This window comes from Bubalus bubalis, chromosome 2 (assembly GCF_019923935.1).
Source record: "Bubalus bubalis isolate 160015118507 breed Murrah chromosome 2, NDDB_SH_1, whole genome shotgun sequence".
Lineage (NCBI taxonomy): Eukaryota > Metazoa > Chordata > Mammalia > Artiodactyla > Bovidae > Bubalus > Bubalus bubalis.
Window position 1 is genome coordinate 46,887,637 of NC_059158.1, and position 26,640 is coordinate 46,914,276.

The 26,640-nt window shown below is 39.9% G+C and overlaps 1 protein-coding gene across 2 annotated transcripts in view; it reads right to left on the minus strand.

The window, feature by feature from the left end:
* HMGCLL1 (3-hydroxymethyl-3-methylglutaryl-CoA lyase like 1) overlaps positions 1 to 21,654 on the minus strand; it is a 195,485-nt gene extending 173,831 nt beyond the window's left edge. For both annotated transcript variants that reach the window (XM_025272278.3, XM_025272276.3), the window contains exon 1: positions 21,187 to 21,654. In XM_025272278.3, coding sequence (XP_025128063.1) covers positions 21,187 to 21,294 — 108 coding nt within the window. In that variant the 5' untranslated portion in view covers positions 21,295 to 21,654. The remainder of the gene's footprint in view (positions 1 to 21,186) is intronic.
* Positions 21,655 to 26,640: the final 4,986 nt, after the last annotated feature.

Genomic DNA, 26,640 nt, shown 5'->3' on the forward strand with positions numbered 1-26,640 from the left:
GCAAATAGATGGGGAAAAATACAGAAACAGTGAGAGACTTTATTTTCTTGAGCTCCAAAATCACTGTGGACGGTGACTGCAGATGTGAAAAAGACACTTGCTCATTGGAAGGAAAGCTGTGACAAACCTAGACAGCATATTAAAACACAGAGACGTTCCTTTGCTGACAAAGGTCCACCTATTCAAAGCTATGGTTTTTCCAGTAGTCATGTATGGATGTGAGAGTTGGACCATAAAGAAGAATGAGCACTTTAGAACTGATGCTTTTAAACTGTGCTGTTGGAGAAGACTCTTGTGAGTCCCTTGCAGTGCAAGGAGATCCAACCAGTCAATTTCCTGTAGGGAAATAAGTCCTGAAATTCATTGGAAGGACTGATGCTGAAGCTCCAATACTTTGGCCACCTGATGGGAAAAGCCTACTCATTGGAAAAGACCCTGATGCTGGGAAAGATAGAAGGCAGGAGGAGAAGGGGAAGACAGAGGACAAGATGGTTGGATGGCATCACCAACTCAATGGACATGAGTTTAAGCAAGCTCCAGGAGATGGTGAAGGACAGAGAAGCCTGGCGTGCTGCAGTCCATGGGGTCACACAGAGCTGGACATGACTGAGTGACTGAACAACAACCATTGCTTTACAATCGTTTCAAAATATGTGCTCCATTGCTAAGTTGTGTCCAGCTCTTTTTGACCCCATGGACTATAGCCTGCCAGGCTCCTTCTGTGCATGGGATTTTCCAGGCAAGAATACTGGGGTGGGTTGCCATTTCCTCCTCCAGGGGATATTCCTAACCCAGGAATCTAACCTGCATCTCCTGCGTCTCCTACATCGTCAAGCGGAATTTTTGCCATTGCCCCACCTGGGAAGCCCTTCATAATGTATGCTGCTAAGCTGCTGCTAAGTCACTTCAGTCGTGTCCAACTCTGTGTGACCCCATAGATGGCAGCCCACCAGGCTCCCCCGTCCCTGGGATTCTCCAGGCAAGAACACTGGAATGGGCTGCCATTTCTTTCTCCAATGCATGAAAGTGAAAAGTGAAAGAGAAGTCGCTCAGTCGTGTCCAACTCTTAGTGACCCCATGGACTACAGCCCACCAGGCTCCTCTGTCCATGGGATTTTCCAGGCAAGAGTACTGGAGCAGGGTGCCATTGCCTTCTCCGTTCATAATGTATACATATGTCAAATAATCGCACTGTACTCTTTAAATATCTTATAATTTTATCTGTCAATTATACCTCAATAAGGATAAAAAAAGAAAAAAGGAAGCAGGTGTTAATCCCATTTTACAAATAGAGGGGAAAAAAAAGATTCTATCCTAATGAATGTCTTGTCCTACATGCCCACTTTTCAGGGGTCCCTCTCAGCTATTTTCATGTCAATCAATCAAAATCATATCAATCTCAGAACAGAGTGTCCTCAATTGCCCCAGGTCTAAATTTCCCTGAGTGGTCTAACTCCAATACTTATGCTTTGATATGTCCCTGTTCACACAACAGTAATAAAAATATACTTACTTATATTCATAGATATAAATCTACCTCCTTGAAGATCTACATCCGTCCCCTCTCAAACATGTTTGGATGTGGATGGTGTCTATTTCAATGAGTATACATGCATGCAAATTTGATAAGTACACATATATTTACACGAAGTTCATGAGCCATAAATGTTTGGACTCACAAAAACTGGAGCAACTAAAATTTATCAACATTTGAAAAGTATTCAAATTTTTCACTACTAATAATAAATTAGAGTGTTCTAAGAAAGTATTGATAGTTTTTAGCAAGAACTTTTAAGCCGAATGGACAAAATAAAACACATCCTATAAACCAAATATACTTATGATCGGCCTCGAGAGTAATACAAATAGCAAAACTGTACAAGAATATGTTCCATTTTTCTGATTTTTCAATTCCTGTGAATTTTATGGTACATGAGATTCATGTGTTTCACTAATGGTAGTGGTTTAGTCGCTAAGTTGTGTCCAACTCTTGCGATCCCATGGACATTTGCCCACCAGGCTCTCTGTCCATGGGATTCTCCAGGCAACAATACTGGAGTGGGTTGCCATTTCCTTCTCCAGTTTTACTAACAATTAGGCACAAATTCAATTTTCTCACACATTTTTCCTTCTAGAAATTAATAAGATACCATTTTATAGCATGCCTCAGTTCACTTTAATCATTTTAAACTTTCTAAAACAGTTCTCAGAACAGACCTGTGGTTGCCAAAGGGGAAGGGGTTAGGGGAAGGATGGAGTGGGAGCCTGGGGTTAGCAGATATAAGCTACCTTATATAGGAAGGACAGACAAGACCCTACTATAAAGCACAAGAAACTATATTCAATATCCTGTGATAAACCACAATGGAAAAGAATATAAAGAATGCATTTGAATGTATCTGAATCACTTTGCAGTACAGCAGAAATTAACATAACATTGTAAATTAACTATAATAAAAAATAAAATAGAGTCTCAGCTTTCATTTTTTACTGTCTCTACTAGTTAACAGAAAATGCCTCCAACAACACTATGAATCTGAAAACAAAAGAAGGTTATTATATGTAGTTTGAGTAGTTTAATCAAGTTTTATACGTGGCTTCATTAAAACTAGCTAAATAGTAGTTCACACAAATTGAATGACTAAGATCGTATTTGTCTTCTCCTCCCCAAGTTTGAGAAGGGGTTGCTTGTCATCTTTCATTCTCACTTTTAGGAAAAAGAAAAGTACGGCATCTAGCTGGGGACTCTTGCCATCCACAGAGGTGGATGGTGCAGCCTCAGGGTCTGCAGCTGCTGGGAACCAAGGCAGCCTCGTGGAGAGGGTGAGGGACTGTGGGAGCTCCTGGGCCCTCACCAGTCCGCACGCCGGCCCAGGTTTGAGACACGTGGACCAGTAACTCAAGGATGGCAAAACTGCAGGCAAGTGAGGAGTGAGAGTGTAATTTCAGCTCCAGTGTTCAATCCCAACATGGCTCTGGTTCCTGAGCCATTCAGAGTGAGGTTCTCAAATGGAAGATACTGAAATCCTTCTACTTAAGAGCACATTCTGGGTATAGAACAACCGCTTTGTCATTATTTTTCTTTCTCATCTGTAGTCTTTTTGTTCTATGATCCATTCTGTACAACTTGTTTCTGTACAACATGATCTTTACTTCTGTACAACTTTACTTCTTCTATGCTTTTGACAGAGAATGATCATTGTCCAGGCTTCAAAACACCCATGAATTATTAATAAAAAATTGTATTAACCTCACAAGAGCACTTCAGCACATTTTAGGTCACTGAGACCTTTTAAAAACTTTGTTTATTGTATTGTAGTACAACTTTTTACTACACACTATGGTTTTGGATGGCCACTCAGAAAAAAAATGAATAAAGAGCCAATGGTTGCAGTAAAGTAAACAGATTTTCCCAACAGAAGCTATGCAGGGTCTTTCAGTATATATATGAAATCTACATACACAATATTTGGTATGTATGCAGCAATACTTTTTTAAAATATCTGACCTTTTGGATAGGACTGTATGTGTCTATTTGAGCTACTTACTAAAAAACTAAGAAAGGGTGTATGTCTCAGAAATACCCTCTAAAACCATTAACCTAAGCTCATGAGAAAGAGAAGTGTGGCTGGTAGGTAAGAATGAAGGAAGGAGATCCTGAAAGGTCACAAAAATCTATGGAATCATCATAAAACATCTGAATAACTTGTCTCTGAAGAAGAGTGATTCATTCAGGTCCATCCACCTCAGGCTTTAAATGAATTCAGGCTCAAAATAAACTATGGTTAAAAACTAAGCTGTATCATCCTAAGCCATTCCCAACCAACTGCAGTAATAGATAAATTTAGAACTTTACAAATGTGTTAAAAGAAAACACGTTGCAAAAAAATGAGTACAAAGTAATTTTATAATTGAAGTTCCTAGTGTTCAATCAACTGACATGATATAGTGAAGAAATACAGGCTTTGGAACCTGACAAAGATTCAAACCCAGTGTTTTTACCAGGGATTTGACCTAGAAAAAATATTATTCACTTTCTTTCCTCATATAAAAAGTGAAAATAACAGAATTTTCTTCGCAGAACTGTAAGAATTCAGAAAGTATGTAAAGCCTTTACCAAACTTTGCTGATAAACAGTGGTTGGTGCCTGAAGTCCATCAACAGATCAATGGATAAAGAACATGTGGTACATATATACAATGAAATATTACTCAGCCATAAAAAAGTATGAATTAATGCCATCTGCAGAAACATGGATGAACCTAGAGAGTATTACACTAAGTGAAGTCAGTCAGACAAATATCATATGATATCACTTATATGTGGAATCTAAACTATGACACAAATACACTTATTTAGGAAACAGAAACAGACTCACAAAAACAGAACAGATTTGTGGTTGCCAAGGCGGGTGGTGGAGGGGTAGAGTAGGAGTCTGGGGTGAGCAGGTTTAAACTTTTAAATACAGAGTGGACAAAGAAGGGCCTGCTATATAGCATGGGGAACTATATTCACTCTCCTGGGACAAACTCTAAAGGAAATGAATACGAAAAAGAATGCATGAGTGAGTGAAAGTTGCTCAGTCGTGTCCGACTCTTTGTGACCCCATGGACTATACAGTCCATGGAATTCTCCAGGTCAGAACACTGGAGTGGGTAGCCTTTCCCTTCTCCAGGGGATCTTCCCAACCCAGGGATCGAACCCAGGTCTCCTGCATTGCAGGCAGATTCTTTACCAGCTGAGCCACGAGGGAAGACCACAAGAATGTATACATATATGTATAACTGAGTCACTTTGCTGTACACAACATTGTAAATCACCTATACTCCAATAAAATAAAATTTTTTTAAAAAAGTGGCTGGTAGTATCATCATCATCATATAAATTTCTAAACTCCTGTTAATAATATTCTATTAACAGTTAACAAAATATATCTCTGATGTATTCTTAAATTTAAATATATTCTTAAATTTGCCCTATGTAATAAGCTAGTTGCAAATTTAGTGCAGGTAAGCTGAAATAATACTCCTGCCCCTAAATAACACTTAAAAAAAAATTAAAACAAATGATTGACATTCTATCTAACAAGTTATCATTATGGCATTCCCATCGAGAGGTCTATATATATACATGCTTTCAAGACCAAATAGATTTAAGAGATCCAGCTCTCCAGAGATGAGTGTTTATGCAAGCTTCTGTTCTATTTCCTTTAACTCAAGTTTTCCTTTCAGTATTTTCTAGAGCATACATTCAGCAGAATTATATTAAATTAAATATTAAAATCTTTTCACACGGGAATGGAAACTAAGTGATACCAGACATTCGTGAGTGAACCTCTGAATCACTTCATCTGTTTCTCCATGGGTCCTGCATATGCCTTTTAAAACCAGCCCTAAAACCTGGGCAAAGAGAATTCCAAATTGCCCTCAGCTTTTATCTGTGACTCGGTCCACAGCTCCGTGTAGAATCCAAGGCTTGAAATGTGGCATAGCATTTAAAATTCAGAGAAGCCTTAGCCCTTAAATAAAAATTCTCAAAAAGTAGAAATTGTGTCTAACTAAAATAAGGTTCATATTTTGACTCCAACATTCAGCTATAATTCATTTCTATTTCACATTGAAACACAGATCAAGGAAAGAATTTAAAAAGTGGATGCCAGACTCTGCACACCCAGTGGGTTACAGATGTACAAACGCAGTGACAGAGAGACCCTCTACTTCCTTCAGGATCCAAAATCACTTGGAAGGAGACCTCAGGAGGAAAGACGTCTGACAGATACATTTCTCTGGGGCTTCCTGCCTCCTTGCTTGCCAAGCTTCCCAGACTCCATCGGTTGTTCATAAAGTTCACTGAAAAGACTTTCTGAAAGGCTGATTTCACAGGGTGAAATGTATTAAAGGTGTTTTTTCTGTAGCTGAAGTTTCCCTTCACACACACTTCCCTACGTCACAAATCCAAGGAAACATAACTTGGAAAGTAACAAGCGTAAGGAGACATTTGATGCTGTATCAGTGGGATACTCAGCACCACCACTGAATCCAAAACCCGAGCCCACAGCTCACACACTGCAACAGAGAAGCTGTTTCACCCTGAGGGTACCATCATACCCTACCATGTCTCTATTCCTTCTCTTGTAAAGTGGGATGACAAGGAGATGCATATCATACACTCTGTGAACTAACCCAGTAAAAACCTAGACATGGAAAGTGAATGAAAAGCTAGATTCTACTCCTTCTGACCTTTATATGATAGCCATGAAAGAAAAAAATATATTCAAACTTCCAAAATGAATACATGAATTTTTGAACATTCTAGTCCAATATTTTAAAAAAATGATTGAAAGCTACTTATTCTTGTTTATAAAAATAATATCTTTGATATGATTAAACACGTATCTTTTTTGCCAGTCACAAAGTCAGTGAATTTGGCTAAAACTACCTGAGTTTACACTATGAATGGATTTTTAGCACCTACAAACTATTTTATTCTGTAAATATTTACCAGAATCTAAGTATTTAAATCTTCTGGATAATAGAAAAGGTAAATGTAGTTTCACCTTTTAGAAAATCTCAGTCTAGCATTCCAAATATTACAAATTTACTAGAGGGATGTTTCTATTTGACCATCTTTGGTGGGGAACAGAGCTTTGATGCAGAAAACAAACGTGAGTTCACTGAGCGCTACTTAAGAGTTGGGGTTGGCAGGGGCGGAAATGAGGGACACAGAGAAAGACATTTAAGGAAAGTTTCACCACCAGTAGAAGGTGAGTATCCATCTTCAAATCAAGGGTGAAAAAGATATTAAAGCAGTTTATAAGATTAGGGGCCTTTATTATTTTTTTTCTTGTAAAACAGTAAATAGATATATGAAAGATGAGCTAACTTTTAAGATTAAAAAAAAGGGAAGATAAACTGGATGCCTGAGGCAGCTAAGGATATGAGGAAGAATGCAAATCCTGTTTAAGGCATTCATCTGTTTTAATCTTTTAAGTGTAGTCTTGACAAAATAAAACATTTCCAGAGGTTAATATGGCTCATCCATGTAGCAGTCAATTTGAATCTCCTACTCAGTCTAACAATCGTGAGACCAGGAAAGCATGCTCATGCGTTGATTTTACTGTGGAGTCTTCAAGCAGGCTGGACAATCAGTTTCAAATCAGAATTTCTGCTAAAATGATATTCTCTACATATATGAATTTGCTTGGTCTCTTTTAAATACCATCTGCTCCATAAGCATAACACATCAAATTATATGTCTGCACAGTCTAGCCCCTTGGTTGATGAGGGAAAATCAAAAGAAATGAAAATAAAAGCTAAGCTTAGAGGAGGAAAATGAGGAAAGGAGAGAGGGTCAGGGAAAGTTGCAGCCCAGAGTGAATAAGCAGAAAGGAAGCCAGAAGACTTGGAGAAGCTCAGAGCTAATGAAAAAAACAAGAACACTGGGTTGGGGGAGGGAAGGATGAGAAAGCCAGCTGGAAGGAGAGAAAGCAAGGAAGAGGGAAGCCAACAGAAATCCAAAGGCAGAAAGTACTGGAGAAGGAAGGGAACAGGAAATTTATTGGAAACCAAGTTGTTTTTCCTTTTGTATCCAATGCAATTCTATTCCAGGCAGAACTCTATTCTCACCCTCAGAGAGGAGAAAAGGGAAGTCAAAACTCATAGGAGTCCACGGGCTGGAGCCAGGAGCTCTCCAAAGACAGATTGGAGGAAACACGAGCCAACAGCAGACCCTCTAAAGCAGAGACTGGGACAAAGGAGGAGCAGCGTCCCCCAGCCCAGCGTTTCCCCAAAGACAGCTGAAGCAAACAACAGCGATAGCTGCTACTGATCAGAATTCCTAGCACACTTAATAAACGCCTCTGTCGACTCCTCTCACCAGCAAGGTCAGGAAACACTGGTAGATGTGAAAACCAGGGGCTCTGGAACCTTAGCTGCCTGAATTCACCTCCGAGATCACCAACTATTGATCATGAGCAAGTCATTCAACCTGTGTCTCAGTTACTGTGTCCACAAAATTGCATGTCACGTAGTTAGGCAGTATCCAGAGCCTATTAAATATGAATCAGGAATGAATCCAGGCAAAGCAAGATTGTAAAGAAGAGGTTAATAATAAGAAATTACTGCTACCAACTTCATGCACATTAAGTGGAAAGATCCAAAATAATCTTACATCAATAGAGACAAAATATAATAAAGGAACTATCCACTTAATCACTCATTTATTCAGTCACTCATTTAACATATTTTATTGAACTATATACATAAAAGGCAGTAAATAATAGTATACTGTTTCTCTAAAGACAGATACTTAAGTTAGACATAATAATAATTTTCATGTTTAAAAAATATCTTCTGTATCTTTCCCAATTTTTAGAGTGAAAACCAGTGTAAGTCAGTTTCTCTTTAAAATCTTATTTTTTTTTCATGATGCAGACAACTCTTTATTCATTTTTGAAACTTTAAATTTTTCTATGCAAACTTTAATCTATAAGATGAATAAGCTCTAGGAATCTAAGGTATAAGTTTCATGATAGTTAATAATATTATATTATAGGCTTGCAAATTGTTAAGAGGGCACATTTTAAACAATCTCACCACATAAAAAGTAACGGTGATTTCTTTTAATTAATTAAATGATGATTAAGTATGGGATATGATGCAGATATTAGGCAAAACTATGGTAATCATTTTGTAATATATGCATATCAAATCTGTACACCTTAAACTTATAATGTTTGATGTCAACTATATCCCATGAATGGTATAAAAAGGCAAAATGATAGGATACTGAAAGAGGAACTCCCTAGGTCAGTAGGTGCCCAATATGCTACTGGAGATCAGTGGAGAAATAACTCCAGAAAGAATGAAGGGATGGAGCCAAAACAAACACAATACCCAGCTGTGGATGTGACTGGTGATAGAAGCAAGGTCCGATGCTGTAAAGAGCAATAGTGCATAGGAACCTGGAATGTTAGGTCCATGAATCAAGGCAAATTGGAAGTGGTCAAACAGGAGATGGCAAGAGTGAACATTGACATTCTAGGAATCAGTGAACTAAAATGGACTGGATTGGGTGAATTTAACTCAGATGACCATTATATCTACTACTGCGGGCAGGAATCCCTTGGAAGAAATGGAGTAGCCATCATGGTCAACAAAAGAGTCCAAAATGCAGTACTTGGATGCAATCTCAAAAACGACAGAATGATCTCTGTTCGTTTCCAAGGCAAACCATTCAATATCACGGTGTTCCAAGCCCTTGCCCCAACCAGTAATGCTGAAGAAGCTGAAGTTGAACGGTTCTATGAAGACCTACAAGACCTTTTAGAACCAACACCCAAAAAAGATGTCCTTTTCATTACAGGGGACTGGAATGCAAAAGTAGGAAGTCAAGAAACACCTGGAGTAACAGGCAAATTTGGCCTTGGAGTACAGAATGAAGCAGGGCAAAGGCTAATAGAGTTTTGCCAAAAGAACGCACTGGTCATAGCAAACACCTTCCAACAACACAAGAGAAGACTCTATACATGGACATCACCAGATGGTCAACACCGAAATCAGATTGATTATATTCTTTGCAGCCAAAGATGGAGAAGCTCTATACAGTCAGTAAAAACAAGACCGGGAGCTGATTGTGGCTCAGATCATAAGCTCCTTATTGCCAAATTCAGACTTAAACTGAAGAAAGTAGGGAAAACCACTAGACCCTTCAGGTATGACCTAAATCAAATCCCTTATGATTATACAGTGGAAGTGAGAAATAAGATTTAAGGGTCTAGATCTGATAGATAGAGTGCCTGGTGAACTATGGACTGAGGTTCGTGACATTGTACAGGAGACAGGGATCAAGACCATCCCCAGGAAAAGAAATGCAAACAAGCAAAATGGCTGTCTGCGGAGGCCTTACAAAAAGCTGTGAAAAGAAGAGAAGCAAAAAGCAAAGGAGAAAAGGAAAGATATAAGCATCTGAATGCAGAGTTCCAAAGAATAGCAAGAAGAGATAAGAAAGCCTTCCTCAGCAATCAATGCAAAGAAATAGAGGAAAACAACAGAATGGGAAACACTAGAGATCTCTTCAAGAAAATTAGAGATACCAAGGGAACATTTCATGCAAAGATGGGCACAATAAAGGACAGAAATGGTATGACCTAACAGAAGCAGAAGATATTATTAGAAGAGGTGGCAAGAATACACAAAAGAACTGTACAAAAAAGATCTTTATGACCCAGATAATCACGATGGTGTGATCACTCACCTAGAGACAGACATCCTGGAATGTAAAGTCCTGTGGGCCTTAGGAAGCATCACTACGAACAAAGCTAGTGAAGGTGATGAATTCCAGTTGAGCTATTCCAAATCCTAAAAGATGATGCTGTGAAAGTGCTGCATTCAATATGCCAGCAAATTTGGAAAACTCAGCAGTGGCCACAGGACTGGAAAAGGTCAGTTTTCATTCCAATCCCAAAGAAAGGCAATGCCAAAGAATGCTCAAACTACCGCACAACTGCACTCATCTCACACGCTAGTAAAGTAATGCTCAAAATTCTCCAAGCCAGGCTTCAGCAATACATGAACCATGAACTTCCTGATGTTCAAGCTGGTTTTAGAAAAGGCAGAGAAACCAGAGACCAAATTGCCAACATCTGCTGGATCATCGAAAAAGCAAGAGAGTTCCAGAAAAAACATCTATTTCTGCTTTATTGACTATGCCAAAGCCTTTGACTGTGTGGATCACAATAAACTGTGGAAAATTCTTCAAGAGATGGGAATACCAGACCTCCTGACCTGCCTCTTGAGAAATCTGTATGCAGGTCAGGAAGCAACAGTTAGAACTGGACATGGAACAACAGACTGGTTCCAAATAGGAAAAGGAGTACGTCAAGGCTGTATATTGTCACCCTGCTTATTTAACTTATATGCAGAGTACATCATGAGAAACCCTGGACTGGAAGAAACACAAGCTGGAATCAAGATTGCTGGGAGAAATATCATTAACCTCAGATATGTAGATGACACCACCTTTATGGCAGAAACTGAAGTGGAACTAAAAAGCCTCTTGATGAAAGTGAAAGTAGAGAGTGAAAAAGTTGGCTTAAAGCTCAACATTCAGAAAACGAAGATCATGGCATCTGGTCCCATCACTTCATGGCAAATAGATGGGGAAACAGTGGAAACAGTGTCAGACTTTATTTTTCTGGGCTCCAAAATCACTACAGATGGTGACTTCAGTCATGAAATTAAAAGACGCTTACTTACTCCTTGGAAGGAAAGTTATGACCAACCTAGATAGCATATTCAAAAGCAGAGACATTACTTTGCCAACAAAGGTCCGTCTAGTCAAGGCTATGGTTTTTCCTGTGGTCATGTATGGAGAGAGTTGGACTGTGAAGAAGGCTGAGTGCTTAAGAATTGATGCTTTTGAACTGTGGTGTTGGAGAAGACTCCTGAGAGTCCCTTGGACTGCAAGGAGATCCAACCAGTCCATTCTGAAGGAGATCAGCCCTGGGATTTCTTTGGAAGGAATGATGCTAAAGCTGAAACTCCAATACTTTGTCACCTCATGTCAAGAGCTGACTCATTGGAAAAGACTCTGATGCTGGGAGGGATTGGGGGCAGGAGGAGAAGGGGACGACAGAGGATGAGATGGCTGGATGGCATCACCGACTCGATGGACCTGAGTTTGAGTGAACTCCGGGAGATGGTGTTGGACAGGGAGGCCTGGCGTGCTGCGATTCATGGGGTCGCAAAGAGTCGGATACGACTGAGTGCCTGAACTGAACTGATATCTCAATAAACCTGGGAAAATAAATACATAAATTATTAATGTCAATAGTTTGCATATTATCTGGAATGTAACCACTTCAAAAGCTTTGTAACATGGTAAATGAATATATTTTTTATAATTCAAATTATATTGCAAAATTAGTGCTTTTTATATTTCCACTGTCTTATTGTTAATCCTTCAATTAGCTTGTTCAGAACAAACTTGTCACTGAGAACCAGAAAATCTGGTGAGAGTGCGTGCTAAGTCTCTTCAGTTTTGTTCGACTCTTTGTGACCCAATGGACTATAGCCCACCAGGCTCTACTGTCCATGGAATTTTCCAGACAAGAATACTGAAGTGGGCTGCCATTCCCTTCTCCAGGGGATCTTCCTGACTCAGGGATTGGACCTGTGTCTCCTGAGGCTCCTGCATTGCAGGTGGATTCTTTCCTGCTGAGCCACCAGGGAAGCCAGAAAATCCGTTGAAAATTTGTGAAAAACTCCTTTTAATAGCCTTAGGGGTTTCTGAGGGTAGGTTCACTTCAGTGGCCAAGATACCATGCAGAAGAAAAACATGAAGTGATTAAGGCTAATTTTCAGCATGACTTTTCCCCTTGGGGCATTTGCCAATTCTAACGTAATTAGGTGAAAAGCTAGGATGAGCATCAGAGTCCCCAGGAGCCTGAGAGGTTGAGGAGGAAATATTTTTGAGTTCAGATCCCAAAAAGGAGAAGACATTCTGGTAAACACTCTAGGGCTTTAGTCAGAACCCTGAAGGATGACAAGATAAAAATTAGGATGACAAGAAAAGAGAAGCCCTCACAAATGAAGCAGGTCCAGCCTCGAATCAGCTAAATATATGATTGCCTTAAGATAAGCTACCCTTGTGACTGAACAACAACAAAAGCTACCCTTGCACTAATTGCCTGCTAGAAGCAAAAGATAATTCTTACTGATCTCACACCCATCAGAACTGTTGATGCTCAGTTGCTCAGTCATGTCCAACTCTTTGCGACCCCATGGACTGCAGCATGCCCCGTCCTTTACTATCTCTTGCAGTCTGTTCAAACTCAAATCCATTGAGTCGACGATACCATCCAACCATCTCATTCTCTGTCGCCCCCTTCTCCTCCCGCCTTCAATCTTTCCCAGCATCAGGGTCTTTTCCAATGAGTCACCTTTCACATCAGGTGCTCAACTGAAGCTTCAACTTCAGCATCAGTCCTTCCAATCAATATTCACTGTTGACTTCCTTTAGGATTGACTGGTTTGACCTCCTTGCTGTCCAAGGGACTCTCAACAGTCTTCTCCAACAGCACAGTTCACAAGCATCAATTCTTCAGTGCTCAGCCTTCTTTATGGTCCAACTCTCACATCTGTGCATTACTACTGGAAAAATCATAGCTTTGACTAAATAGACTTTTGTCAGCAAACTGATGTCTCTGCTTTTTAATACACTGTCTACATTTGTCATAGCTTTTCTTTCAAGGAGCAAGCGTCTTTTAATTTCATGGCTGCAGTCACTGTCCACAGTGATTTTGGAGCCCAAGAAAATAAAGTCTCTCACTGTTTTCTTTTTTTCCTACACCTATTTGCCATGAAGTGATGGGACCAGATGCCATAAAGTTTTCTGAATGTTGAGTTTTAAGCTAGCTTTTTTACTCTCCCCTTTCACCTTCATCAAGAGGCTCTTTAGTTCCTATTTGCTTTCTGCCAGAAGGGTGGTGTCATCTGCATATCTGAGGTTATTGGTATTTCTCCAGGCACCCATCAGAATGACTATTATCAAAATGACAAGAGATAAGTGTTGGTGCTGTTGGTGAGGATGTGGAGAAAAGGGAAAGCTTGTGCACTGCAGCCACTATAGAAAACATTTCTGAGTATGAAGGTTCCTCAAAAGGTGAGAAATAAAACTATCATATGATTCAACAATTCTACTTCTAAGTGTTTCTCCCAAGGGTAGGAAATCACTATCTCAAATAGATATCTTCACTCCCATGATCACTGCAGCATTATTTACAAGAGCCAAGAGGTGAAAACAACCCAAGTGTCCACTGATGAATGGATAAAGAAAATGTGCTATATATTTATACAAAGGCACATTATTCAATCATAAAAAGAAGGAAACCATGCCATTTGCTACCAGATGGGGCCTAACAACATCATGTTCAGCAAAATAAGTGAGTCAGAGAAAGACAAATACTGTACTATTTCACTTACATGTAGAATCTTAAATAAAGAGAGAGAGAGAGAGAGAAAACAGGCTTGTGGTTTCCAAAGGCAGTTTGTAGAGGGTGAGCAAAAAGAGGTGGAGGAACAGTTAATCTTTTCTGGAGAAGGACAGTATGACTGAAAGCCTCAAATTTAATCTATAATATTTACATAACAGGTGTCTAACTTAAACTGAAAAGCTAGTAGGCTTTGCAAGAGGGAAGATAAATTAAAGAGACCCCCTGAAGATTTGAATATTGGAATGATCAGAGATGAAACTTAAAATAACTGATAAACATTCAAGAATTCTTGATAAGATGGAAAACTGTGGCAGAGAGCTAAAAATTGGTTTCAGAAACAAGGTAGAAATGTAGTAATTCAAAAATATAACTAAAAATTAAGGATGCAAATTAAATTAGCAGCAAATTAGACAAAGCTAAATTGGGAATTAGTGAAATGGAATATACTTGAGAAAAATATTCAGATCTACAATGGTAAGAAAAGATGAAAAATACAAAAGTGAGTATAAGAAACCAATGGGGCACAACAAAATGTTCTAAGATTCTTCAAACTGTATGTAGGTCTAAGTTGGAGTTGGAGGTAAAAAAGAAATAAGTAATATTTGAAAACAACTGGTTTAAAATTTCCCAAAACACATAGAAACCAACAAGCATCAAGTCATAGACCCAAGAAGCACTATGAACCACTATCAGATATGAAGAAAACTATCTCTAGACACATCATCGTCATACTGTTGGAAACCAAAGATAACAAGAAGATAACTGAAGATAGGTTATCATCAAAGGTCCAAAAATAAAGCCAACAGCTGATTTCTCTCTTATTTGTCCCTGGTTTCCATTTATCTATTGAGAAATCTGCATTTTGTATGGTTGCCATGTCATGTATCCTAACTCTTTATATGGAACATATATTTAAACTCAATATTCATTATATTTATGCATATGTATGCATGAATACATAAATGTAATTTCAAGCAAATAAGAACTGAAAGTATCACCACCAGATTTTTATTAAAGAAAATATTAAAGCAAACACTTTAGGGTGAAGGGGAATAATTCCAAATGAAGGGATGGATCTTTAGAAAGTAATGAAGAGCAAGGAAATGGGAAATACATGCATATATGTAAATGTACATTGACTGTATAAGTATATATTACAAATATAGCATGTAGAGGATGAATACATACAACAATAGATGAAGGCACTAACAGGCGTTACATTTTTAATATAGAACTAATTTATATGATATTTTAATAAGTCAAGTTTGCATGTTGACACCTTCTAGGTAACAAGTAGCAGTACTGTAGAAACAGTATGCCATGGACTATCTTCGTGGAGGTTCCCTGTGGTTTCCTGCTTCAAGGATGCTTGCACTGCACCTGGTGATCCTGCCCGGCCCCCCCCCCCACCCCCTCGAACCAGCCCTGGCCAACCTCACTGCCCCGCCCCTCCGGGTCCCCCAGCCCCTCCAGCGCGGCTCAGCCCACACGGCCTTTCCCGGCTGCCCAGGGCCGCGCCGCCTCGCAGGTGCGCAGAACGGCCACCAGGACTCGAGACGGCCGTGACCGCCAGAGCGACCTGGAGCGCGAGGCCTCCTACGTCTGCCTGTCCGTGTCTTACTCTGTGGACGGCGGTTATGTGGCTTTGAAAGGCTTTGCCAACTTTTACCAGTCTCGTGGGGAGAGGGAACATGCTGAGAAACGGATGAAGCTGCAGAACTAAGGAGGTGGCCGAACTGGCCTTCGGGATATCAGGAAACCGGACCCTAGGGGATGACGGCAAGAATGGGCTGAACGCAATGGAATGTGCGCTACACTTCTGATTCCAGCAGTCAATCTGCCACTACTGGAACTGCACACACCGGCCACTGACAAAAAATGACCCCCATTTCTGTGACTTCATTGACACTCACTGCCTGAAAGAGTAGGTGAAATCCATCAAAGAACTGGGTGAGCACGGAACCAACCTGTGCAAGATGGGGGGCCCCGAATCTGGCAGGGCAGAGTACCCCTGGATAAACACACCCAGGGAAACACTGTAAGGATAACGAGAGCCAGAGCTAAGCCTTAGGCTGGCTCCCTGGTCACCAGGACAGTGCACGCATGTTTGGAGTACCTCCACCTTTTCTGTAAGTTGTACTAAAACATCTACTTAAGTTATTTTCTTAGTACCATTCCTACAAATAAACTGGTACCCCCTCCCCCCCAAAAAAACCCCAGTATATAACCACCAAGCTAATGCAGGGGAAAAATGAATTTTAAAAATTATGTAATTTCCAAGAAGTCATAAAACAAGTAAAAAGGGTGATGTAAAGGGCCAAAGAACACCTGAGTCAAACAGAAAACAAGCAGTGGGATAGGCTGGTAGTTTGTTTTCTTTTTGACAATTCCTCCCCACTGACCCTAAGGTGTTTGTTAACAGCTGAGCACTGTTAACCATAAAGTATATAGTCACTTTAATCTTTTCACTAAATTTAAACAAAAACATTATATATTCAGGTTAAACTCAAGAGATCCTCTAACACTAAATACTTTACTTAGAATCTTAATTTTTGCTCACAGCAAATGTAACTTAAAAGGATCAGGATAAAATGTAAAATAACTATAAACTTAATCTCACATAATCTACAATTGTGTCTTTAAAAAACAAAACAAACATATTTAAAATGCTTTTTATGATAGAATTTAGACCATTGGAAATTTTATGGCTGTGATAGGGTATTAATATATAAAGAGATTTAGTTACTGCTTAAGTCTCTTTATTAATATAGAAAGAAATTTAGTTACTGAATCAAACAAGGACTATTTTACAAGGACACTTCATTTTAATCAAAACTTGAAACCACCAGTTAAGCCAGCTTCATCATATCCATTTTAACTGAGATGAATAATAAAAAACAAGACAGACCCTAAGCGATAGCTTGAACCACAGAAGGATCAGTTTTGACCTCCTGGAATTCTTCTGAGAAACCAATGCCATTACCAAAAAAGAGAAACAAAAAGAGCGAGAGAGAGAGATCTAAAGAATTTTATTATATTGAGCTGTTGTAGTGTAAGCCTTTAATGCACATTGACTCATTTTCTATTTGGTAATAAATTGCTAAGCTCCAAAAGAGTGTATTTGTACTTACACACAAATATAATATTTTATTTTATCTTAATAATTTTTTTCCCATTATTTATCTTAATAATTTATCGGTAGCAGAAAGGAGTCTAGCTTTTGAATCTTCTATTGACTAGCACAGATTCTTCCAAAACAGAGCACTCTGTCTGTCCCGGCTGCAACCAAATTATTTCAAATCTTAGGGGCCCTATCCATGATTCCCTCTACCATAGTTAGCAGTGGAGAAATAGTTAAGCTCATTTAACAACCTCCAGAATCAATTTTCAACTCTTTCCCCATGAAAGTATGACTAAATTTGATCAGATGAAAAGATAATATACAATCTAAATGTCCATCAACATGTGAATGGATACAGAAGATATGGTATGCATACACACACACACACACACACACACACATACGTATGATGGAATATTACTCAGCCAAAAAAATAAATGATAATGTCATTTGCAGCAACACAGATGCAACTAGAGAATCATACTAAGTGAAGAATTAATAAGTCAGAGAGACAAATACCATATGATATATCACTTATATGTAGAATTTAAAGAATGATAGAAATGAAATTATTTATAAAACAGAAATAGACTCATAGACATAGAAAACAATTTTACAAATACCAAAGGAAAAGGCAGGAGGCATAAATTAGGACTTGGAGTTAATAGATACACACTGCTGCCGCTGCTGCTGCTAAGTCGCTCAATCGTGTCCGACTCTGTGCGACCCCATGGACTGAAACCTACCAGGCTTCTCCGTCCCTGGGATTCTCCAGGCAAGAACACTGGAGTGGGTTGCCATTTCCTTCTCTAAAATACACACTACTATATATAAAATAGATAAACAAGGTCGTACTGTATAGCATAGGAAGCTATAATCAGTATCTTGTAATAACCTATAATGGAAAAGAATACAAAAAAGAATATGTGTGTATAACTGAATCACTTTTCTGCACACTTGTAAGTAAAACATTATAAATTATAGTTCAGTTTTAAAAAGGTAAAACACAAACAGTAATAATATCCACCCGTCAGCACTAAGACCAAACTTTATTGACATCTGTCTTAACTGTCATCACGTTGGAATTCACATAAAAAAGATTAGTGTTGTACTACAATGTGCCAATCATTGTCTTGGACCCTCAAAAGGAGTTCATGGTCCCCATATACTTCAGATGCTTATGCCCTAGAAGGGTAAACCTCTATTCTTTTGTTCATTCAGGAGAAATTAATTGGCTATCAAAAACTAATTGGACATTTTATTCATTGTTGAGAATTTTGTGGTGGAAATTTTCCTCACTTTTATGATGCTTACAGTCAGGTAGGGAATGAAACATAAAATGGTAACAAAAATAAATATAGTAATTCGTTTATATAAGTGAACAGTGCACTGTGAAACGTTAAGGTAACAGGAAATGCTTGGCTTGAGAATCTGAGAAAGTAAAATCTGAGTTAAGATCTCAAGGTTAATTAGTTGAAAATAATCTTTCTATCAGAAAGGTAAATAGATAAAGGCCCTGTTTCCAGAGGAAAGATGATTGGAAAACTCAAAGAAGGACACAGTGGCAAGCATAAGAAGACCTGGCTTAAGACAATCCTGCACAGATGCCATGAAGATATCATCTGAGCCTTCCAAGAATACATTAAAGGTTCTGCTTGCTATTCACTCTTAAAAGCAATGAGAATTCACAGGAGGTTGTGAAACAGGAGAACAGCATGATACCATGTGAAATAGAGAGCATCTCTCAACTAGCTGTCAGTGGGTTGAAGGATGACAAGACTCCAGTAGCTCACTGGAAAGAAAATGCCACTTTAAAATCCATAGCAGCAGTAAGATGGAAAAGCAGATGGATCTGAGAGAAATTCAAGAGGTAAAACTGCAGGACTTGGTGACACCCTGGATATGACAGAAAGAAGGAAATGGGCTCTTGGTTTGCACTTCCAGGGCAGAATGAATTGTGATAGTATTCCCTGTGTTAGGAACTTATAGAGAAGGGCTGCAGTTGGAAGAGGAAGAATGTGAGTCTGATTTTGCAAATGTTGAGTCTGAATTGCTTTGGAGATACTCAAGTGATGTCAGCTGAGCAGATGGACACCAGGACTGGAGTTTAAGAGACAGAAGGGACTACAAGTCTGGAAGATACAGATATACTAATAGTGTCAGAAACTGTCAGTGTGGGTTCAAAGTCCTGAGAAATCTGAATATTTACCAGACAGACAGAGGCCACTGAGCCAGTCTGGTTCCAGCCTGAGGACCCAGAGCAGTAGGGCTAAAAGCAGTAAGGATGTTAAACAGAGAAGCCAGGGAAGGAGGTAAATTGCAGAGTGAAGTGTCAGGTATCACTGGGAATTCAACAGGACGAGACCTACATTACAATTCCACAACATTGGAACCACAACAGAACTATGCATAAAGTCCCACTAGAGCACAGAAAAAGGATACTGACTTAAGAAAGAGAAAAGAGTTGATCAAAAGAAGTGATCTTTAAGCTGTGCCTGAGGAATGAATAGGAGTTTCTCAAGCAAATCAGTCCAGGGATAAAAAGGCAATGTTTAGAGAAGGTATAGCAATTTCTCAAGAAGGAAACAAAACATCTTCATTAGGCTGGTGAATATCCCAAAACCCTATTTCCTACATTCCTAGATCAGTCATTCTAGTCATTTTCAATTACCCTGCTTTTACATTCTAACACGGAAAAGTAGGCACCCTAGCAGTCTAGCCTCTGTCACAGTCCCCAAACCCACAAAATCTGAATATGGGGTGGGAGAAGAGAAAAATAATATTAACACGGCAACAGAAGTCATATACAGTCTCACACTTTTTCACTGAAATGTAAGGATTTCTGATTCTGTAACCGAGTAAATATGAAGGTTTAAAGTTATAATACAAAGATCAAAGGAGAAGACAAAAAAATTAAATAGAAGACATACAAACATGGGAACATAAAGACTAATTTTCCTTCTCTTGCATTGTCAGTAAAAGTCTTTGAGTTAGTCGACCTCCACCATCTTTCAGGTAATGAGGAGAAATCTTAGAAAGAATCCACAATTGCTGAACTCCAATCTGTAGAACTAAGGTTACAATCCACATGGTGATACATTGAAGATACACTGAATGTAAAACTATAGGAAAAACGGAGCCTAATATCAGTATTAGAATAGCTGATTGGCTGATTCATGTCAATGTATGGCAAAAAAACACAATATTTTTTTAAAGAAAAAAATAAATAAAGACACAAACTCAAATTATGCTTACCCGCTTGTTACATTTAACACAAGTTTTTATTTTGTACTTAGATGTATAATAAATATTTTGCATCCAGCAAAATTTGAAAAATTAATAGCTAAACTCTCATAGTCTCCTTCCCTTTTCCCACGTTTTAACATTCACTTAACAACTACCACTGCTATTTCTCTGTGAAACTTCAAATTGTAAGCTCTTTTAAGAGAAAATCAATTTCTTTATATAGATTTTCTTCATTTACTTGCCATTTCCGGCTGAGACTGCATTGACTTGCAGGCATGTGGCTACTATTCACCTGCCCTCATAGCTGTCTTCAAATGGGATTTCAGGCATCACATGGGAATACATTTTGCTCTGAAATCCTTCTGCTATTTACCATCTTCCCCCATCTTGTTCAAGTGTGTTGAAGCATAAATACATTACAGATAAGGGATGATTTCACCCCACCCTGTTTTCCCAGCCTTCGGTGTTGGCTTCCTTCCTTTTTCTGCCTCACATTCCGACAAATTCGTCGCCTTTGTCACACAATAATAAGAGAATTGCAAAGAGAGACGCTGTCCTCAGAGAAGTGCTGCGTATCACAGGAAGGATCCTTTCCCAGGGAAACGCAGAAAAGGAACACTTTCCTTCAGACCACCTGCACGTGGCCAAGGTAGGGAATTCAAAGGGCCTCCCCGAGGGGCGGGTCCGCAAGTTCACCCGGGGAGACGGTGGGAACCCTTTTCAGGGGAGAGGCCTTCACACCGCAGAACGGCCTCAGGAGGGCCCCGGGCGGAGAGGCGCCGCGGCGGCGGGAGAGGTGGGGACGCCCCGGGCCGCGAGATGGTACCTGCGCGGGCTCCAGCGCCCCTGCCACTGAATCCCCGATCCAGAGATGCTCGCGCAGCAGCTGCTGGTAGCTGAGGCAGTGCTTCACCGCGCAGGGCACGTTCCCCATGGCGGGGCCCGGGCAGCGCGGGGAGAGGGGAGGGAGCAGGCAGGGGGCGAGCGATGGGGCCAACGCCCAGGGATGCTCCGCTTGCGGGCCTCGGAGCGCCTCCCGCCTCCCGCGCGCGCTCTGCGCACTGCGGCGGCGCCGGGCAGGACGCCGACGGGCACCTGCGCACACGCGGTCCACCCCGGACCCGAGCCGGCCAGTCACAGCCTGGAGCGCGCGTTCCGCACTGTGCGCAGCACTCGGGACTGAGAGAGTTGGCACACACCTGCACTTACTGGCTTCTCATCAGGTTCAGACCCCATAGATAAAGCAAGGGTTAGGTCTCCACCAAAGTAGAAGCATCTGTGTTTTCCTTTGGGGAGTTTGCTCATGCCCAAGTATGATTTTCCCTGCGCAGTGTAGACGTGCCTGGCCTTGAACTCACCTGAGTTTATCTTCATGAGAATAAGCTTGACAGATGCACACTGCTATGTTTAAAACGGATAATCAACAAGGACCTACTGTATAGTACAGTAAGCTTTGCCCAATATTTTGTAATAACCTAAATAGGAAAAGAACTAGAAAAAAAGAATAGATGCCTATATATGCATAACTTTGCTGTCCATAGGAAACTAACAAAACGTTGTTAATCAACAATATTACTAAAATAAAAATTTTAAAATAAAGATATCGGCCATATTGGATTAAAGCCCAGTCTAATGAGCCTCCCTTTAACTTGATTACTTATATAAAACTATCTCTAGAAACAAGGTCACATTCTGAGATACCAGTTCAGGTCAGTTCAGTCGCTCAGTGGTGTCCGACTCTTTGCAACCCCGTGGACTGCAGCACACCAGGCCTCCCTGTACAACACCAATTCCTAAAGCCTGCTCAAACTCATGTCCATCAAGTCAGTGATGCCATCCAACCACCTCATCCTCTGATGTCCCCTTCTCCTCCTGCCCTCAATCTTTACCAGCATCAAGGTTTTTTCCAGTGAGTCAGTTCTTCGCATTAGGTGGGCAAAGTATTGGAGCTTCACCTTCAGCATCAGTCCTTCCAATGAATATTCAGGACTGACTGATTTCCTTTAGGATGGACTGGTTGGGTCTCCTTGCAGTCCAAGGGACTCTCAAGAGTCTTCTCCAACACCACAGTTCAAAAGCATCAATTCTTTGGTGCTCAGCTTTCTGTATAGTCCAACTCCCACATCCATACGTGACTACTGGAAAAACCAAAGCTTTGACTAGATGGACCTTTGTTGGCAAAGTCATGTCTCTGCCTTGTAATATGCTGTCTAGGTTGGTCATAGCTTTTCTTCCAAGGAGCAAGCATCTTTTAATTTCATGGCTGCAGTCACCATCTGCAGTGATTTTGGAGCCCCCAGAAGTAAAGTCTCTCACTATTTCCATTGTTTACCCATCTGTTTGCCATGAAGTGATAGAACCAGATGCTATGATCTTAGTTTTTTGTTTTTTTTTTTTTCAGTATGATCTTAGTTTTTTGAATGTTGAGTTTTAAGCCGAATTTTTCACTCTCCTCTTTCACTTTCAAGAGGCTCTTCAGTTCTTCTTCACTTTCTGCCATATGGGTGGTGTCATCTGCATATCTGAGGTTACTGATATTTCTCCCAGCAATCTTGATTCCAGCTTGTACTTCATCCAGCCTGGCATTTCACATGATGTACTCTGCATAGAAGTTAAATAAGCATGATGACAGTATATAGACTTGACATACTCCTTTCCCAATTTGGAGACAGTTTGTTGTTCCATGTCCAGTTCTAACTGTTGCTTCTTGACCTGCATACACATTTCTCAGGAGGCAGGTCAGGTGGTCTGGTATTCCCATCTCTTTCAGAATTTTCCACAGTTTATTGTGATCCACACAGTCAAAGACTTTGGCATAGTCAATAAAACAGAAGTACATGTTTTTCTGGAACTCTCTTGCTTTTTTGATGATCCAACAGATGTTGGCAATTTGATCTCTGGTTCTTCTGCCTTTTCTAAATCCATCTTGAACATCTGGAAGTTCACAGTTCATGTACTTTTGAAGTCTGGCTTGGAGGATTTTGAGCATTACTTTGCTAGCGTATGATATGAGTGCAATTGTGAGGTAGTTTGAACATACTTTGGCATTGCCTTTCTTTGGAACTTGAATAAAAACTGACCTTTTCCAGTCCTGTGGCCACTGCTGAGTTTTCCAAATTTGCTGGTATATTGAGGCAGCACTTTCATAGCATCATCTTTTAGAATTTGAAATAGCTCAACTGGAATTCCATCACCTCCACTAGCTTTGTTCATAGTGATGCTTCCTAGGCCCACTTGACTTAGCATTCCAGGATGTCTGGCTCTAGGTGAGTGATCACACCATCGTGATTATCTGGGTCATAAAGATCTTTTTTGTGCAGTTCTTCTGAGATACCAGAAGATAGACTTTCAACATGTGAATTTGGAAAGCGGGAACATTCTGTAACCCATGGATCCTCCACTTTTGTTGTCCTCTCTTCTCTGCCAATTGTTATTAATCTTTTCCTAAACTGTTTGAGAGCAATAATAGATATGGCCTCCACCCCTCACGATGCCTTAATTCGCCAGTGTGTATTTCCCCCAGGCAAAGACAATCTCTTGCATCACCACCAAACAACCCTCCAGAACAGAAAATCACCCTTGGTACAGCACTACCATCCAATCCACATATCCTATGCAAATTTCACCAACTGTCTCAATAATGTCCCATTTGGAAAAAAAAAAAAAAAAACTTGATTTTTAAGTATGATACTGGATGCTTGGGGCTGGTGCACTGGGACAATCCAGAGGGATGGTACGGGGAGGGAGGAGAGAGGGGGGTTCAGGATGGGGAACACGTGTATACCTGTGGTGGATTCATGTTGATGTATGGCAAAACCAATACAATATTGTAAAATAATTAACTTCCAATTAAAATAAATAAATTTATATTAAAAAAAACAATAAAAACGGCAACAAATTTTAAAAATAAATAAAAAATAAGTATTATGAGAGGAACTTGGAACTATGCTTAATATTTTTGCATGCCCTGTAAAAGAAAAGAATCTGGAAAAGTATATGTATGTAAATGTATATAAACATATACATATATATGGGCTTCCCTGGTAGCTCAGAGGGTAAAGAATCTACCTGCAATGCAGGAGAAACTGGTTTCATACCTGGGTCAGGAAGATCCTCTGGAGAAGGGAATGCCTATCCACTCCAATATTCTTGCCTGGAGAATTCCATGGACAGAGGAGCCTAGTGGGCTATACATGGAGTTGCAGAGTCAGACATGACTGAGTGACTAACACACACACACACACACACATACATACATATGCATATATATTTGTATTATAACTCAGCCTATACATATATAATATATATACCAAGCTTCTGTTTTTTCTTTGCTACTGTTTGCTTTGCCTTTAATGTTGTTTTCATATATTGAAAAAAAATGATGCAGATCCAGAATCTTTACATGGAAGAATTCTTTATGTCCTTTTTTTATTTCCTTGTTAGGGCACCACCTTAGTTACTTCTGTAATGGTTTCTTTTCATATAGAATTACTATATCAATTATATCAATCTATGGCATATGCTAAAATAAATTTCTTGGAGAGTGGAAAAATATGAATCATTTTGCTATACACCTGAAACTGACACGATGTTGTAAATCAGCTATCCTTCAATTAAAAACTTACAAAATATGAACAGTAAACATTATAAGGCAATTTTCAAGGTTAGAACCCTTATGTGCAGCAGTGTAATAAGGAAGAAAAGATATAAGGTAGTCAATTAGGGGAGATGTCACAGATAAGTTGGCAAGTCAGTCAGCTGACAGTAAGTGGGTAATACAGGTTAAGCACTGAAATAGAGTTGAGTTGCTTAAAGAGATCCAGGGCACAGAATTACTGAAGCTATAAAGGCTCAAGTCATTCAAATGAAAATTGTAAACACATCTGTGTCATTAGAATAGGACTAGTCTTGGGTAGTGAAGAGTTGAGGAGATGGTCCTGGAACAGACCACCTCTCTTCCTACCACTCTTTCTCAAGCACAAATACACCGACACACTCTGAAACTCTTCAGCATGAGTTCAGCACCTGCATTTGAATGGACAGCCATCAAGAACAGCCTCGTGTGGCCACGTGGCCTGGCCAGGGGCACCAGTCAGCCCCACTGCCTGCTGCAGCAAGTGCTATTACACACGAAAGGATTCAACGACTGCTTTGCACAACACAGTATAAACACACTTAAGGAATTTAACACGCAGAATAAGCAAGTCAGCATTCACGCTTCTGAGAGTGGTGAGACTTCCACTAGGAACAGAAATAAAGCAGTTAAGGACAGAACAAGGCAAAGAGTGGGAGAGGGAACTTTTGGATCCTTATTGGAACAGGACTGGAAGGGCAAAGAGGATGAAGGGAACTCTTGTCACTTTGATCAAGGTTGATTAACATGAAGAACATGATCAGAACTGCCAAAGTGAGGTCATGCGATTCTTGAAAGCCTCTAAAATTCTCTAATGCAAAAGATTGAACTCTAATGCAAAAGACTCAAAATAGAACCACCATAAGACCAATCAACCCCACTACTGTGTATATTCCATAATTCAAAAAGACTCATGTACCCTAATGTTCATACCAGCACTATTTACAATAGCCAGGACATGGAAGCAACCTAAATTTCCATTAACAGGGAAATGGGTAAAGAAGATGTGGTACGTATACACAATGGAATATTGTTGTTTACTTGCTAAGTTATTTCCTACCCTTTTGCGACTCCATGGACTGTAGCCCCCCAGGCTCCTTCTGTTCATGGGATTTCCCAGACAAGAATAGTGGAGTGGGTTTCCATTTCCTTCTCCAGGGGTTTTTCCTGACTCAGGGATCAAACCTTCATCTCCTGCATTGGCAGGAATGTTCTTTACCACTTAGCCACCAGGGAAGCCCACAATGGAATATTACTTAGCCATTAAAAGGAATGAAGTTGTATCAATAACCTCAGATAGGCAGATGACACCACCCTTATGGCAGAAAGTGAAGAGGAACTCAAAAGCCTCTTGATGAAAGTAAAAGTGGAGAGTGAAAAAGTTGGCTTAAAACTCAACATTCAGAAAATGAAGATCATGGCATCCGGTCCCACCGCTTCATGGGAAATAGATGGGGAAACAGTGGAAACAGTGTCAGACTTTATTTTTCTGGGCTCCACAATCACTACAGATGGTGACTGCAGCCATGAAATTAAAAGATGCTTACTCCTTGGAAGGAAGGTTATGACCAACCTAGATAGCATATTCAAAAGCAGAGACACACTTTGCCAACAAAGGTCCATCTAGTCAAGGCTATGGTTTTTCCA